General features: G+C 45.7%; 1 protein-coding gene and 1 long non-coding RNA gene across 2 annotated transcripts; one reads left to right on the plus strand and one right to left on the minus strand.

Moving 5' to 3' along the window:
* Window positions 1–7,920: 7,920 nt before the first annotated feature.
* On the minus strand, window positions 7,921–10,253 carry LOC112881095 (probable E3 ubiquitin-protein ligase RNF217). The gene is made up of 2 exons (XM_025945799.1): window positions 8,872–10,253; window positions 7,921–8,059 (listed from the first exon to the last, which is right to left on the minus strand). The coding sequence occupies exons 1-2, from the start codon at window positions 10,251–10,253 to the stop codon at window positions 7,921–7,923; spliced, it is 1,521 nt and encodes a 506-aa protein (XP_025801584.1).
* A 5,835-nt stretch (window positions 10,254–16,088) lies between these two features.
* Window positions 16,089–16,625, plus strand: LOC112879783. The gene is made up of 3 exons (XR_003226161.1): window positions 16,089–16,159; window positions 16,250–16,330; window positions 16,427–16,625. It is a non-coding gene; the product is annotated as an uncharacterized LOC112879783 (long non-coding RNA).
* Window positions 16,626–17,211: the final 586 nt, after the last annotated feature.

Here is a 17,211-nt window from a genome sequence, read left to right on the forward strand (position 1 = left end):
GGATGTCCCCCACCACTGTGGTGAGCGGCATCTGCACTGCCTCGTCGTCCTAGACTCTAACACCGCCTACTCCTGAACCTCCTAGGAGCTGCTTATACCGCCTTTGACATGGGTAAGCCTCCCTTTCCCCACCCTAACTACTCCCAAGTCCTAACCCTAACCCAAAATCCCCATCCCTTATCAAAATTTCTAATATAGAGATTGAGAGAGACAAACGGAAAGTTGAAATCAAAATTCATATTCAGAATCGTCCTGATTCTATTAGAGAGAGAGATAGAGAGAGGTTATCACCTCACGACTAGTTCCCGTGCTCCGATGAGGAATGCACCACCACCCACCTGTGCAGATCTATTGAGACACGATGGAGGTAGGAGAGAGAAATAGGGCACCAACGCCATCACCAGCCATCCACGTTAGTTAAGTTGTTGTGCTCTGTCGCTCCGCTCACCGATCCATCTCTATATATTTATCTCTCACTCCTTTTCAATTTATTAAGTGCGTATCCGCAATCCATCTTTCTATATCTTGCTCACTCCTTTCCATTTATTAAATGAGTATCCCAGTCAAGATACGGTCATGAGGACCGTGGGACAAAAAGACAAATGGAAATGACAAGGATGGCGTGTCAAGGATCTGTATGTCCCATGGTTTTTGATGCCATTACAACTAAAGGTCTGTTTGGTACCCGCTTCCTCGCCTCCGCTCCACGTGAGAATCTGAGCAGTGCTACAAAACACTTGGTACCACCTCCTTGCCTGTTCCCAGGCCGAATCGACCGTGAATAAATTCATGTTTTCCAACAAGTCATGGGGAATGGGAAATACCCACTTCCCTTGCTCCACTCCCGATTTCACCCTCTCGACCTAGTACGCGCCGCGCATCCCCGCCCGTATTGTCCCTCTCTACTCGCACGTCCCCTCTCCGTTGGCCATGTACCCCTCTCAGATGGATGTCAGGAGCTCGTTTTGCAGCTATTGGAGTTCGGTTCACGCGATTCACGGCTCATATCTACTTGATTTGCAGCTGCCAGAGTTTGATTTGCAACCATCAGAGCACAATTCCGAGCTTGGAGGTCGAGCTGCTCACCGGAGATTGATTCAGAGGCACCGGAGATCAAGCTGCTTGCCGGAGATCGATTCAAAGGCGTTTGAGGTCGCTTCGAGCAGGTGGAGGTCAATTTGTAGCCGCTTGGATGAGTGCTGTCAACACCGACCCAGCAGCGCACAGTAGATGAGAACCTCTCGCATCTCGCCCTCCTCTTTTTCCTCCACTGTGGCCTCCCATGCTGCCCACATGCGGAGGAATTGCTGGTGGAGCTGGTTGGGGACTGATACCAAACATTCAAGACATGAATCGGAGTGGAGCTAGAGCCGGTGTGAGCAACAGGAGAGCAGTTCCAAACGAGCCCTAAACTTTGGGCGCAGGGTAGTCTCACGAGCACTCATGCTTTAATAAGAAATTTCACCATCGGATTCTTTTTGGTGAGCTTCCTGTATGCATGGCTACACGTTTAAAGCAACATAGAACTCAAAACTGAAACTTTTTTAATTCATCTAAACATGTCCGATTGCTATAGATGCATCCTATATCCAATTTTTTTAATAAATAATTAGTGTAGAAGGAAGTAATAAACAAAGGCTTACTGCCTAAAAATTCATCCTCGAATATGAAGATTATTCATAGCAAGGATGAGAATCCTCATTAAGATGAATGATGTTGGAGACTGAACAATGATAACAAACATAATTAGGATAAGAGAGGAGGTTGTATATTCGTGGGATACAATGAGGAAGCCACCTGATCTCAATGGTGGAGATAATAAGAATGGGATAAAGATGTTGGTCCCAGAATGTTGGTAGCCATGCAATAGATGTGAGTATATATAGCCACTACATTAGAAGTGTGAGGTTTATGGGGTGTTGCATATGATGTGACTCTTCTAATAGTGCATCCTACTTGAGAGGTTCGATGTTTAATGTGAGAAACTACCCCATGTTAAATTATTTTATTGCATATAATCTGGCTTTTCGTACTTGCGGGACCTATCCATAGTACCATATATGGAGTGGATGCAAGGAGTCATCAAATTTTAAAGTTAAGCAAGGTAACCTGCAAGTGCATTTGAGAGTAACATAGTAGAAAAGATATTGCATCCATAATTTCTACATTAGCACCAACCATTTGTGAAACTAAAGTGATTATTATGTGATATGAGCTCAATCTTCCATCAACTCTTCGTGAGAACTCTATATTGAAGTCTAACACCCTAGAGTTTGCTCATAACTGAGAACACGAAAATTTGAATCGATTCATACCTATATGGGTATACAACAATACCCACACTATGCAAGCCCAACTGATATACCTTTGTCCAAGATAAGCATTGATTCAATGGACGTATCAACCTTTTTCATACCATCCCTAATGCTAATAGAATGACTAGAGTGGATAGGTGCAATGGAATCACTAACTACACCCTATATAGTAAAAGGTGTAGCTTACTACACTTAGTTTATCGCTCCCATAGTAGGCATGTGGCTCTTTGTACGGGGAGGTGTTCAAGATCCACAACAACAATGAACCAATCCTTAATCAACCCAATGAGCCTGCCACACTCACCTGAGTCTCAATCCAGTTATTAATCTTGCTCAACTTTTAACCATTTTAGCGTAGCTATTAATGTAGTCATTACACCTTAAAAGCTTTCAAATAGTGGGGCCCTCCCTAGACTTCTACTAGTATCTAAGCATGGTTAAGAACATTAATTTTTTATTATCTAATGCTCAAGCTCCACCTAGCTAGAAGAGCTATTCTAAAACTATAAGCTAGAACATGCCTCGGTAGGTTCTACACATTTCACATTCCTATGTTGTGCTAAGCCCACGCAAAATCAATATTTAGTAATAGCAAAATAAGATTCGAACATAATGTTCAAGATACGTAGGTCCTACCTAGTACATGGGTAGTGACACGATGGCTCCGGGTTCCACTCAGTGTTCTTCATTGTCGGTCCCTATACACATGCACATGATCTATAAAATGGTGTATAAATATCTCTTAAAGGTATGCTTAGAAGGTGCAAAGATGGTGGAGTGTGGGAGGTACGAGGGTGCAAGGATCAAGAATACTGCATTTAGGTTCTGATTTGGATGCTTGATGTTGGAGATGAAGACAAGAACTCCATTGGCTTGTTGAGGTAAGGTAGTAAGGGTAGGTGTGCTATCAAGTTATCCTCGGTCGGATTGGTTAGGGTGTTGGTCAGATTGTCTATGCACTTTGGCAAGGACGAGAAGTGGTTTCAGTTATGTTTCGGGCTCTCGGTCTGGCCGTATAGGTTTGTCACCCAACCGTAAACAAGGGAGATTGTCAAATTATGGTGACCCATGGTTCAACCGCCTTGGTCAGAAGTGTTGCACATAGGGTTTTCTTGTTCAGGTTTGAGGTTCGCAGAGAAACTGTGCCATTAGGCGGTTTAACTAGCCTTTGCAGTAAAATATCCGAGGTGAGCTTGCAATCTAATCTCCGACGATTCTACCAAGGGTTTTGGTCGAGGTTTGTTCTAGAGCGTCCTAGTGGTTTGTGGTGAACTTGTCTAGCTACTTGGATTTGACATGCATAGCATTTGGGGAGTCTCCTAGCATCCACTGTGAAGGGGTTAGAAAGGGCTTTTGTGGTTACCTTATGTAAAGCGTGGTAAAATTGATTTAGCTAGATAAGTTGTGAGGGCTCATCAGCCTAAAGGAATGAAGGTGCCAACAAGAAGAGGTGGTGCGTGATGTTGTGGGGAAGTTCCTTGGTATAATTTGGCAACCATCGTAAATGATGCCTTGGGGCTTCTCCTTAGCTCTGCCCTCCTCTCTCAAATTCTTGGCTAGAGATGGAGAAAGCGAAGTAAAGAGAAGTCTTTTGTGAGAAGGAAGCCAGATAAGGTGGGTAGAGAATAAGGTGGTTGTTTCGCGAAACAACTGCCTCATAAGTTAGAATTAAGAACTATGAGATACTTTTCTCACCATTTTACATGTTGTGGCTACCATGCAATTATTCCTTCTTCTATGCAATAACTAAGGGATGAAACAATTATTATGAGACGGCTTAAAAGATAATCCATTATGGGAGTTGTTTGTTAAATCGTCTCAGGATCATGTGCAAGGTATGAGACCGCTAGCATCAATGTTCGTACCCTAAGCCTTGGCTGCTTATCACACCATTGGAGATTTGACGTTGGACTAGACGGCTGTCGGCCTGTCGTCACTCTGTCAGGCTATGCCAAGGGGGGTGCATATATAGTGGATGCATGATAATTAACACTAATTTGTCATCTATTTTAGCGTTGAAGTCAATATGGCTTTGCCCGAGGTCCAAGAGTGTTCAAAACCAATTTCTAATACGCTGATTTTAGATTTGACCAATAAAATCAGGCTCCAACAGTTTCTAAAATGAACTCATAATATTTCCACTCGCCCAATACACCAGGCCATCGGAGCTAGATATACGCTCGCCCTCCATGCTCTCAATCATGGAGGCCGAGGTTGACAGGCAATTGGTCCCAGCATGCCATGGCCGAGGCCTGCGAGGGGGCGACAGAGTTGGCCTCGAGCTTCGTGGCAGCACAACGACATCGAAGCGCTCCGCGACATGCTACTTGCCGTTGACTACATCGTGCTCACCAGGAAGGCTGTTGTTGCTGATGCCGTTCAATCTGAGGTGCCTTTTGTGGGTGAGCGATCTATGCACGTACCTCCCCTCCGTCGGCACCCGCATGGTGGCAGTGCGTAGTCCACGCCAAGCCCTTGCCGAATAGCCATACCGTCAGTGACATCCTTAGCTCCCTCCCCAACGGCAGCCTCGGGCCACGTCGTCTGCCCGCTTCACTCAGTGCTGAGCTCGCGAGCCAGTTCTTCACGTTGTTAGATTTTTTTTCTTATTGTTGTGTTGATCGGGTTCGGTAGGCGAGAAAAGACTGAGAGCAATCCAGCAAATTCGTCTTGGCCAGCAGTGGTAGTGGTAGCTACAGATTCAAAATATAGGGCCACTGGAGGATAGTGTGTTTTCTGTGCCTAAATTTTTTGACCAAGTTCCAATTTCAGATTTTTTTTGAAAGGCCCAATTCAAAATTATTGGGAGTAAATATATTAGGTATTCTTGGAGATGCTCCAAACCAAGGGCGGATCTAGGGGGTGGGCCCGGCCCACCCTAAGATTTGGCCCAAAGACCCTCATCCTCTAGTTTTTTTTTTTCATATCTATCCTTATTATTATTATTATTACTAGTAAAAATAGCTAGTAATTATTTTCTTATGTACAATAGTTGAATTGAGAAGGTGATTAATTGTGAGAAATTACATTTTTATAAGTTAAAATTGACTTATTCACTAAAATATTTAAAAAATAGGGTTGTATTGGACCACCCTAACGACAAATCCTAGATTCGCCAATGCTCCTAATCCTGCTGATATCTCTTACCAGCATCCTCCCATCCCGCCTATATGAGCGGCAGAGGCGGATCTAAAGAGTGGGCTGGGTGGGCCACCCTAGAATTTGACCTAAGGAGTGACCCCATCATGTAATTTTAGGATTTTGGTCCCTCAAAGCAGCCAGCGCCCAGCGTCCTGCACCCGTGACTGCGCCTAGGGAAGTCGAGTCGCGAGCTCTGCGCCTCTACACTCTAGCGTTAAGGTTTGGGGCGGCGGCGTGGAGCACAGCTGCCGGCAGCAAGCCGAGTCCGGCAATGGCGAGCTAGCTAGGGAGCGAGCCCGGAGCTGCTGTTACGAGATTTGATAGCGACATATTGGTTTTGGCATGGGGGCGTGCATGAGCAGACCGATGCAACGCGCGGCCCAGGGTACGATTCACATTACGATTTGCAAGCAACAAAACGATCAATCGACAAGCTAGAGCAAGCCAGCAAGGTAATTAGCTTGCAGCCTCGCACTAAGCAATTTGTAACTTCTAGTTTTAGATTGGTAGCCAATTAGCCCTGTTAGGAATAAGGGATGTTGTATTGCAGCATTGTAAGCTTGTAGCCAATTTTAATTCATGATATTAGCTTTTTTGTGCAAATTTAACACTTCGATTTGAAAAGATATTTTATTATGCTGTTGTGATAATAAAAAATTATCTTATTAGACCATCCTAGTTTTAAATCCTAGATACGTCATTGATGAGCGGTCTAATAGTTGACCAGCCGTGTTCCAGGTAGAACCTAACAGTTCCTGGAATTAAATTTAAATGGGGCCAAACCAATAGATAAAGTTACGGTGTTGGCAGTTTGGCACCCATGAAAAGCTACATCACCCATAGAAAGCTAAGTATGACATACTTTTCTACGCTGAATAACGATTAAGATGCAGGTTCCAAATGATAAACGTGACAAGCAAGAAAAGAGAGCGCTTCCATATACGCTCACCTAGAAAGAGCTGCCGCGTGACATCGTTTCCAAATAGGCTGAATGATAGTTACAGTAAAAATATATATAGTATGATAATACCTATCTATATTGTAGCATATTATGAATAACCATATTTGACCGTGTCAACAGATGGTCAAAAGAGAAATGAATTGATTATTTTAACTTTTTAGCATAATGTTTATTCCCTCTGTTCGAAATTATATATCATTTTAGCTTCTAAATACATAACTTTTGCTATGTAACTAGATGTACACTATATCTAATACCTAGCAAAACTATGTATAAAAAAACTAAATAAGCTATAATTGAAACAGAAAGAGTAGCTTATCTGTAGAAATAATAACTTATGTACATAGTAACTATGACATTATGTACATAGTAAATATGACATTAATCAACCGAGCTCGGAGAAATTCTAATTGCAAATAAAAATAAGATTTTATTTATACGAATCATTAGGGGCGGCCGCCGCCCCTCGGCACCACCGGTGACTATCATAAAAATTTATTTTTCAACATTTAACTATAAAATTGGATAACAGAGGTCATCCAACCATCGAAACCGGATAAATTTAGTCCTTAGGGTGGTTTTGAAGGTGATTTTGTATTTTTTAAAAAAAATTAAAAAGAATATAATTAGATTAAAAAAATCAAAACTAGTTTATTTTAAATCAAAAAAATATGAAACCAGTGCCAGAATTTTTCTAAAAACATAACCTATCTATTATTGCTCTATTTGGATCTTAGTTATTTAAAAATAATAAGCATAACTACGTGCAACCAAATACTATGAATATAAAAAATTGGATCTGAATAATTGATAAGTATAGTGCCAATAGATATGTTATATTTTTAGAAAACTTTTAATACCCATATTGTATTTTTTTCAATTTAAAATAAATTACTTATAATTTTTTAAGTTTAAATTTAATTATTTTTAATTTTTATAAAATAAAAATCACCTTCGAAACTATCCAAAGGGCCAAAATTTGCCCGGTTTTGAAAGTTAGATGATCTTTGTTATGCGATTTTGTAGTTGAAAGTTGAAAATTAGACTTTTGTGATATTTCGAGGATGTAAGCTGGACTTTTTGCTAAATTAAAAGCCACCGTAAGTGTTTGCGACCGAGGACAAGTGGAGACGTATAAAGACATTTTTAAATGTGTTTCACACCTCTGATCCATATGCCTCCTCTCACAGGCAAACTGTTGCAGCATGCAGCCATGGATCAGGAGACTGGCTGCGGCTACAAGCACAGCATGTCATGAATCAAGCAACTAGGTTCAAGCTGGTCCACATCATGAGGTAACAAACTACTAAGCAACTAGCTGGTGATTTGCTTTCGATCTGTAAAAGCTGAGGTAATCTCTCTCTTTCTTTTTCTCAAAAATACTAAGCAGCTAGGTCCAAGGAAACGATGAAGAAGCAGCTGCCGTATGTGTTCTTCAGACTTCTGGTTCGCTTCAGCTGATGCCGTCCTTCCCTCGCGGCACCGGCGGATGCAGCGCGCAGTTTACTGGGGCTGATGCCACTCGGCATGAATCTGCGCAGCATCGACGGTGTAATAGCAGTGACACAGCACGGCCCCTTGCTCCATCCCCGTTTGCCGTCCCGTTGGGAGCCCGCAGGAGTAGCAGAAGATGAAATGGCACCTAAAGACACCATCAGAACATTATTGGAGAGCGCGCGGGGAAGAGGGGTTGGGGGGGGGGGGGTGTTGTTAAGACACCATGTTGTAGCAAGTAGTAGGATAGAGATACATCAAGATCAAAATATAAAAAGTTTAGAAAAAACATGATAAGCCATAGGAACAAGAAAAACTGGCTTGCAAATCAAAATTGAGGATTTTGGATAAGGGGTTAATCTAAAACACTCAACCGATCGATCTAAGACACTTGGCGCCTGTGTAAAGGAAAAGAAATAGGAACTCAAATTCGAAGGTGAGATGACTCTAACTTGAATGGTGAGTGTACATTCATAGATCCCATGACTTAAAATTTATATTGTGCACTATACCATCAAGTGACATGATGTGAAAATCAATGAAGTACAAACTAACAAAAAAATGCATTGTCAGGAATAAGTAACCGGTTTACTGTGAAGGACCAATGAAGTACTCCATCCATCCTAAATTATAATTTATTTTGATTTTTTTAGATACATATATCTAGATACATAAGAAGATTATGTATCTAAAAATCCAAAATGAAGTGTAGTTTGGAACGGAGGGAGTATGAAATAACAAAGATTTTGTATGCCCTGTTGGCATTGTTTGCAGAGAAACGAATTCATTTCCTCCCAATTTCAAATATTGGTTTTGGTCTAATTTCACCAAGACAAGCACTAATAATGGTAGTTATTGAACTAAACAAACACCGAGTGTTCACGACGGAACAACCTATTTGCATAAACACAGCACTTAACTTGAGGCAAATAATAAACACGAGGAGATCGAGTGGAATACCTGCAACGCATGACATTGCATCCATACGTCTTCTCAACAAGCATCCTGCATTTTGGGCACTGCTTCCATCGACGCTCCTCAGCGAGCTTCTTCACGAGCTGGGCACTCGGTCCTTCGGTGCAGTCGTGCTGGCCGCTGCCTTCAGAGCTCCAGTCCGTGCCACATGTGGCGCACATCGGGTGGCTGCACGCCGGGCAAAACGCCATGGCCGGCGTCTTACCCCCTGTGGTCTCGAGCATCACGCCGCACTGGCGGTTGGGGCAGTAGGCGCGGCGGCTCGCCGGGATGGCGGCCTCGGTGAGGCGGTAGCCCCAGTTGCCGAACGCGGTGAAGTCGATGGATTTCTTGCACACCTCGGGGTGCAGGGCGCGGTTGTCCTCCTCCCCCTCCCTGCACCCCGGGTCCGGGCACGGGATCGGCACCTCGCCGGCGTGGATCCGGCCCTCGATGTACGTGGCCATGCACTCCACGCAGAACCTGTGCTCGCACTGCATGCCGTGGAAGAGGTCCAGGATGGGGAGGGTCTCCATGCAGATGCCGCAGTTGAACTTGGGCACTTCGTCGTCGCCGAGGGGCGTCACCCTCACCGTCGACGGGCCAGGCTCCTCGTCGGGGTCGAAATCAGACGGCTGGAAGCCCGATCCCTCGGTGGAGCTGTAGCAGGGCTCCTGCTGGGAGCTTGGAAGAAGTGTCTGGAGAGATAGCTCATAGAGTCCCGGCTCCTCCATCTGCTCCATCCTCTGAGCCTCGCATAGGATGGATTCGTACCAGCTGTTGTCGTGCTCTTCCTCCATGCCCGCGAGGACAGCCGGGGAGGAAGCGTTGCCGAGCACGGCCTGTCTTGCTGAGATGACGGCATCTGCGGCCCTGCTCAAACGGATGGTTACGGATTCGACGCCGCCGACGGGCTGGGCATGGCGCGCCGTCTGGTTGAAGGCTCCGGGGCCGCCACTCAAGGGTGAGCACGCGGCATGCTGGTTGTCGGTGGCGTTGGCCTGGGCGGCGGCGAAGAACTGCAGACCCTCCGCGGCGTGGTCGGCAGCAAGCTCCTGCATGCCGAAGCCTCCTGCAGGAGGAGCTACTGCTGCCCCAACCGCGTCAATGTGGACGAAGGCGGTACCTTCGAAGATTGGCTGCCCTAACGCGAACTGAAGATTGACGGCCTGCCCCGCCGGCGCGGCGTGGAAAACCGCCGCCGGTCCATGAGCGCCGGCGGGGGGCGGCTCCTCGAACTCGAAGCGGCGCAGGTCCCAGTCCTCCACCTGCAGGAGCTCCTCCATGTGCAAGGCATGCGCCATGGCCCTGTCCCGCGCGGTGGCGTCGAGATCGAGACCCGACCGATCTCCGCCATCCTCCTTCAGGACCGCGCCATCCTCCTGCATGGGATGCGCCGCGCGCTCTCCGCCGCTCCGTCCGCGGTGGCATCGCGGACTGCTTCCTCCCCCGACTGATGCTGACCATACTGGGGTTTTTCTCCTTCCATTGTAGCCGCTCGAGATTAGTAGGGTCGCAGGCGACATTAATCCTGCGTAAAAATAGGAACGACACGCGTGTTCCTCCCAATCCTGATCGGTAACACTACTAAGGGGCGGCAGAGAGAAAAAAAAATGCACGTTGTGTTAGGAAAGAAAATAAATGTGTCAAGAACAAAAGGAAGTTTATATTTATCCACAGCTCCCTACGTCTTAGGTGCCTGAAAAGATAGATAAATTCAGACGACGCAAGAATGAACGAGCCAAACGCGGAAATCCAATATTACAATCGACTGCTAAGTTCTGAATCCAACGCTCAATCTAACACGGTGCTTCCCCCGGCGCACCCATGTGGTGGGCCCCATCCTAATTAAGGCCCCGCACCACTCTCTTCTATTCTGTTTTCTCTTTCACCTTTTCCGTTCATTCACCCACACTCTCTCATTCCCTTCCCTCTTTCTCTTTCCTAGCAGCGGCGACGGGTCAGGCATGGCACGACCGAGCACCCGGAATCGCAAGCACCAGCGAGCGGCGGCGGAGCATCTCGCACGGTGGCTCACTTGAGCGTGGCAACCTGCATGACTGGCCTGGCCACCTTAGGAGCGGCGTCGAGCATCTTTGCATGGCGTCCCACGGGTGCAGTTGCCTGGCAAGTGGCGTACATCCGCGTGCGGCTTCCCTTGGGCGGCGGCGTAGGTGCACAACTTCCTGGTAGAGATAGCGCCATGGGCTGCGGCATTGCTCCGCAGGTGATGTGGGCATGACACATATAGATACGACTATTTAGGAGGAAGAACATTCGGTGAGCTTATTCTTATGCTCTTTTATAATTTTAAAAATATATTGCTACCTAAAAAAATTATTATAATTAGGAATAAGAAAGAAGCTCAAGAAGTGTTCAGAGCGAGGCATGGAGGAGAAGAATACCAGCAAATGCATCCAAGCCGAGCTGGAGGCCCATAGCATATCAAATTCAACTCCAACTTGGAGTTTGGACCATGCCGCCTTAAAAATGACGCACAAGTCGCATACGGAGTCCAAATTTAACGTTCTACATATTAATGGAAAGTTAAGGAGATAAGCTTTCCAATACCAATGCTCCCACATCATTATCATATCCGAGTCAACGAGGATTGTTGAAACGAGTGAAAGTCTAGAATCTGTTAGGGTGTTGCGCCACCGTCTTTTGGACCGTTAGCTCGTGTATCATGTTGGAGCCCATTAGGGGTGCGTCCAGGGGTCTTGCACACCCCAAAACACTTTATATTCAGTAGAGTCATCCAAGTTAGAATTTGGGTTTTACTTAGGTTAATCTATCAAGAACAGTTTTGCCGTTCATCAGTTTATAAGACCCCAATTCTAGTGCTTAATCTGTTTTCAGCAATCTTGTTGCGTCTCTTTCTTGTTCTTGCTTGTGTTCTTCGATTCGCAGGTAAGGATTAGCCTTCGTGGTGAGGTCAATCGGGCTGTGCGCGGTTGATAACCAAGAGACGACGTGGTGCTTCGATTGTGGGCTCAGGTCTTATTGATCGGAAGCCGTATCGCTTGTGTCGGATTGTCAAAAAATCGATAGTTATCCTCCTGACAGAAGATCGGGCACCCTCGTGCTCCCATCAGCAGGCGAGCGCCGGAGCGTGATTCCCTTTCCCCTTCCTCACCGGTGCCACTAGCGCAAGCGGCGTGGTGGTGCTCCGGGATGGTTTAATAAGTTTTTTTTGTCATAATTCTGTTATAAAATTTTGGCCACCAATTTCGCTCATAATTTTTTGGCTCATGTTTTGTGTTCTCAAATTTTTCACCTTCTGTATTTCTCTGCATTAGATTAGATCCAGATTATGTGCACAATTGTTGTTCATGTCTTCATAAATTATGTAAACAAAAAGCAGTTCACAATTAAGTCCACAGCCGCATTCACAACTTTTACATATATATTTGTGTGTTCACAACTTTGATCTACATAATTATTTTTCATGACTCATGAAGTATGTGAGCACATATTTGTGCACAGGTTATGTTCACTAGTTATGTGGCAAAAAAATTAAGGGCACCATTTTGTGTTCACAAGTTATGCAAGTTTATATAAAAAAATTTGCATCTAAATTTCTGGAGTTAAATTTGTGTGTATAAATTTTGATACATAAGCCTTGCATACGAAATTGTGTGCGGAAGAGAAAAATGGACGGCGCCCATAAAGAAATGGAGAGTAGTACACACGTAAAAGAGGCTGGGGAACGCTTAAGAAGCCGAAAAGGAAAAATTAATACATCTCTCTGCGCTCGCATACTTCCAGAAAAGAAAACTATGGTGATGTCAGGAAATCGATTGCTGGAATTTCTCCCAACGCGCGATCGCTGATTAGCAAGACTCTAACGAGGTTTTGGGAGGTTCTTCAATGACCACTGGGCTTAGAAGGGTCTTTGGAGGAAGGAAGGACAGGCGGAGGAGGCAAGGGCGGGGAAGCAAGGCGGCGCGCTTCCAGCCATGGGTGGCGGAGGATGGCCGGATGGGTGTTGCCAGGGTGGGGCAGTGCAAAAAAAATGGACTATTTAGTGCCTAAGGGCAGTGGTGGCGATCCGGCGGATGGAGCTGACGGGATTGGGAAGTTTTTCATGCTGTGCGCAGAAAGGAAAAGAACGAAAGATAAAAGAACGAGATGGAGGAGGAAGAAAGTCCGTCACCGTTGGATCCTAATCCTATGCTTGTGATCCATCGCCTGAAAAGACACCTACTTTATAGCAAGTCTCATATTTACTTCAAAAAATATATCTCACATTATTTTACTATATCACTTAACCCTAGTTTTATGATTTTACCTAAATAGTTTTAGCGGTTGCTCCAACGGGCCACAACCTTTCTTGTCCATCATCATAAGATGCGCTCCCAATGGCTCACTCGTCCCGGGGTGTCCCCACCGATGCAGGCTCACCCCCATCCTAACTAATCCTTTTGCTTGCTCTCGTCCTGACTCTTACCAATAGCCGCTCCCTATGACCGGTAGCGCACCCATCAACTGCCGCCTCGCCACACGTCCACCATCACAACTAAGCCTCCCTTCAACGAGGAAGCTCTCTCTAAGATATAGGCAATTGTATACCCCCTCCCTCTTCAGAAAAGATTTCTTCTAGAAAATTTACCAAATTTCTTACCTTACAATCAACGAAGAAGTGCCGCTCCAACTCCAGCAACCTTATCGAACTCCAACAAGATTTTGGCTAGTGTTTGATTTTTGATTGGAGCTAGGATTCGGGATTCAGGAACTTTTTTCTAGCTTTCGAGGTTTAGATGGTAGCGGGGGCTGTTGGCTGGTAGCAGCGGTGGGTAGGATAAGGAGATTGGGTAGCACCCCATTGCGGCGGCGGTGTATGAATAGTTAGGTGGGACTCATGGTTGGGGAAACGAGATTTATTAGGATTAGCGAGGGAGGGCGTCTTGCCCTAGAAGCAAGGAGATTCCAGCACGAAGGGCAAACAGACGGCCTAGATAACATATGTGTTTTCTCGATAGCAAAGGGTAAGAGGCGGCGGTAGTAGCACGCCGTGCGCGTAGGTCGTGGCGCATTGGGAAAGTGATGGCTATATATCAGCCTAAACGAGTGTGGCTGGGGATGAAAGGCCAAAATATAAAGGGTCGCGTAGGGAGATAAGTCGTAGATCTCCATCCAACTTACTCAAATCTGACTAACTTTGAGTAAAATATTGGTCAGTGCGCAAAACACCTTTTGTGCTCACACAAGATTAGGAAATTGTGTGTTCACACTATTCTTGTGAAGTTCGTTACATTTTCTTTTTCAAAATATGCAACATAGTATACATGGAAATAGTAGCCAATGAAGGAAATAATTTATTGGCACCTTTATCCTATTAAATTTGTATGCTGGAATAAATCATTATAAATGCTATCTTGTTTGGAATGCAATGGTTTTTCTAATTCCCTATGAGAACAAGATAGTACCGCGCAGCCAATGAAATTTCTAAGCTCCAAACTAGTCAATACACTTTATAATTAGCGTGAATTGAGCGTAGCTCTGTTGAGCCCTAAAAAAGTAATTTGAGCAAGAACAATCAATCAGATTAAAACCTATGTAAAATGGTAAATATATTATAAATCAATCTTGTAAGCTAATGAACTAGGAGGTCTCAAAATATAAGGCCTGATCTGACATGGTGTACAAAATTAGCCTTTGACTCTAAATTCCCCCGGAACTACAATATTTATAACAACAAAATCATAATCATACAAAAGTATTTTTAAATATCAATCCAATGATATTTTTTTTGTAAAATACATTACGTGACGCTCATTATTAGTCAAATATTATGAACTTGAATATTGAAATGCATTTGCAGGTTGTATTTTGATGGATGGAGTAATTATTTCTCGCCGAGATATTCCGGCTATTCCTAAATATATCACATTCTAGAAAGCATGGAAATAAAACTAATTAACTAGTGATTTAAGAAAAAATTGGATCGGTCATTTTGATAAAAGTATCATTGTATTAGTTGTGGATGCTATTCTCATAATAAGAGAATATCTCAATTCATTTTTACCATTTTCTATGAAATTGGGGGTTTGAGTACCATATTGAAGGCCATGTTGATGTGAAAAAATGTTGTATTCTTACGAATTATGGGGTCATATCTAGACTTCTCACTTGTGGAAACGAAAAGTGTAGATGAGCTTAAATCATACTCCCTCTATTGTAGTTTGTTTTGACAAATTAAGATACATAAATTTTTGTTATGTACGTAGACACAGTGTATGTCTAGATGCATAGCAAAGTTTATGTATCTAGATTTGTTAAAACGATCTACAATTTGGAACGAAGGGAGAAGATTAGTTTGTTTAGAGCACAGATGTTTAAAGTAACTTTGAAGAAAACATTTTAATTCCGATCGAACTAAAAAAAAGGAAAACCTTGTTTCAAACATTGGCTACATTAGTCAACACTAGCCGGATGACAGAGCCGAGCAGCCACCTGCGTAGCTGCCCTTCCAAGTGATGCTCCATCTTCTCTCTCAAGGATCTCAGATTCACACAAACTTTTCACGAAAGGAATAAAGGCAAGTGAAGTATTTGCACGAGGCTTGCGACCAAGGAGAAGGGGATGAGCCAATGCTTTCCTTTCCCCTCGCTTTGTGTGCAAACGAAAACATATATATGCATCTCGCTCCTCTGATCCATATGCCTCCTCGATCGATAATCTCGCCGGCAAAACGCTGCCGTAGCTAGCCATGGACCCTGGTGCCAGCCGTAGCAGCACGCGAGGGTACAGTAGCTACAAGGAGAGCAACAGCCATGGCCACCACTGGCATAATCCACCGTACTCCGCCAGATGCCTCTGCCTCTACCTGCTCCTCTCGGTCACCCTTCTGGTCGCCGTCGCCGCCGTGCTGCTCGTCGTCTTCGTCGCGAGGCTCAAGAAGCCGGCCTTCTACCTGCAGTCCATCCAGATGGACCGGTCCTTCAGCCTCCGGCTGCCGAACCGCGGCGCGAACGGGGCGGCGGCGTGCGCGGTGGCGTCGCTGCTGTTCGCGGCGCGGAACCTGAACGGCGTCGGGATACGGTACGGCACGACGGTGCTGGGCGTGGCGTACGCGAACGAGACGGTCGGCGCCATGGACGTGCCGGCGTTCTACCAGCCCCCGCGGAGCGGCAACGTGACGGTTCCCATGCACGCCGTGCTCGCGGAGCGGAACGTGACGCGGCTCCTCGTGAGCGAGCTGTCGGCGCAGCGGAGTTACATGGAGATCAGGGTCACCGGGAGCATCGACGCACGGACGCACGTCATGAACTTCCCGCTGCCAAAAGTTCAGGTTCAGACACTCCACCACACTTGCCCTCTTACTTCTGAAGTTCGTTTTTTTAAAATAATGTTTCTGAAATTCAATCGTTTTCTTTTGCAGTTTTGGCTAGATTGCAGGTTTGGAACCAACTACACCGACATTGTGCTGCGTGAAGGAATCAAGTCCATGATGACACGCAAGGTATTTTGCATATATAATGTTTTGTGGTATTGTAAGTTCGGACGCGCATGCTTCTGTCACACGATTGATCTGAAATTTTCGTGGTTCCTTGTTCAGGCTCTCCTCGTATCTTCACTGCCTCACATCTCGCAGAAGTGCTCTATCAAGATTGACTTGAGGTCCAGACGAAAGAGGGCTAGTCTTGACGATCTAGGATGCTGATACTTAGCCTTACAGCTTCAGATTATTTTTTATTGTGTGAAAAATTTTACCTAGGGAAAATTAATTCTTTTCGGTGTCCCCAAGATGTAAATACACTGGGTGCTGTTTGGTCCATGCCAGAGAGCGTTAATGGTAATGGTAACAGATGCTACAATTTAATAGAAAACAACTGTTGTTTGGTTGGCTCCAGTAACGTTATCCATTGCGTCGATCCTCGAACAAAAACTACTACAGCTTTTGCATGGCTGTCATCTCCGTGTCGCCAGCGAAGAGATAGACGCTCCCGAAGGGACTGGGCCTATCCAAGGAGAAGGCCTTGTGCCCCTCTCACGAGGTGGAAGCATGAGCAGCCGCCGTAGGCGAGCACCGCAGCCACGTCCCCGCGCAACCGCGCGAGCTAACTCGCCGCCGCCGCCCGCGTCGAGGACTCCAAGCACCGGGCACAGTACTCGGCCGCTGAGCGGTCACCGTCGCCGACGCCCACACGAAGCGGGGCAGCCGCCGGTGGGCCGGCGGGGAACTAGCCGCAGAACGCGTCCTCGCGGACCGACGGGGCGCCGGTGTCGGCGTACGCCAGGAAGTACCCCGCGCTCTAGGCTCGAGCGCGCCGGCTGGCGCTGCAGCAGCTCGTCGCGCCCCTGGCCGCAGCGGATAGGCACGCGCGACGATCGCCGGCCGCG

This window comes from Panicum hallii, chromosome 2, assembly GCF_002211085.1.
Source record: "Panicum hallii strain FIL2 chromosome 2, PHallii_v3.1, whole genome shotgun sequence".
Lineage (NCBI taxonomy): Eukaryota > Viridiplantae > Streptophyta > Magnoliopsida > Poales > Poaceae > Panicum > Panicum hallii.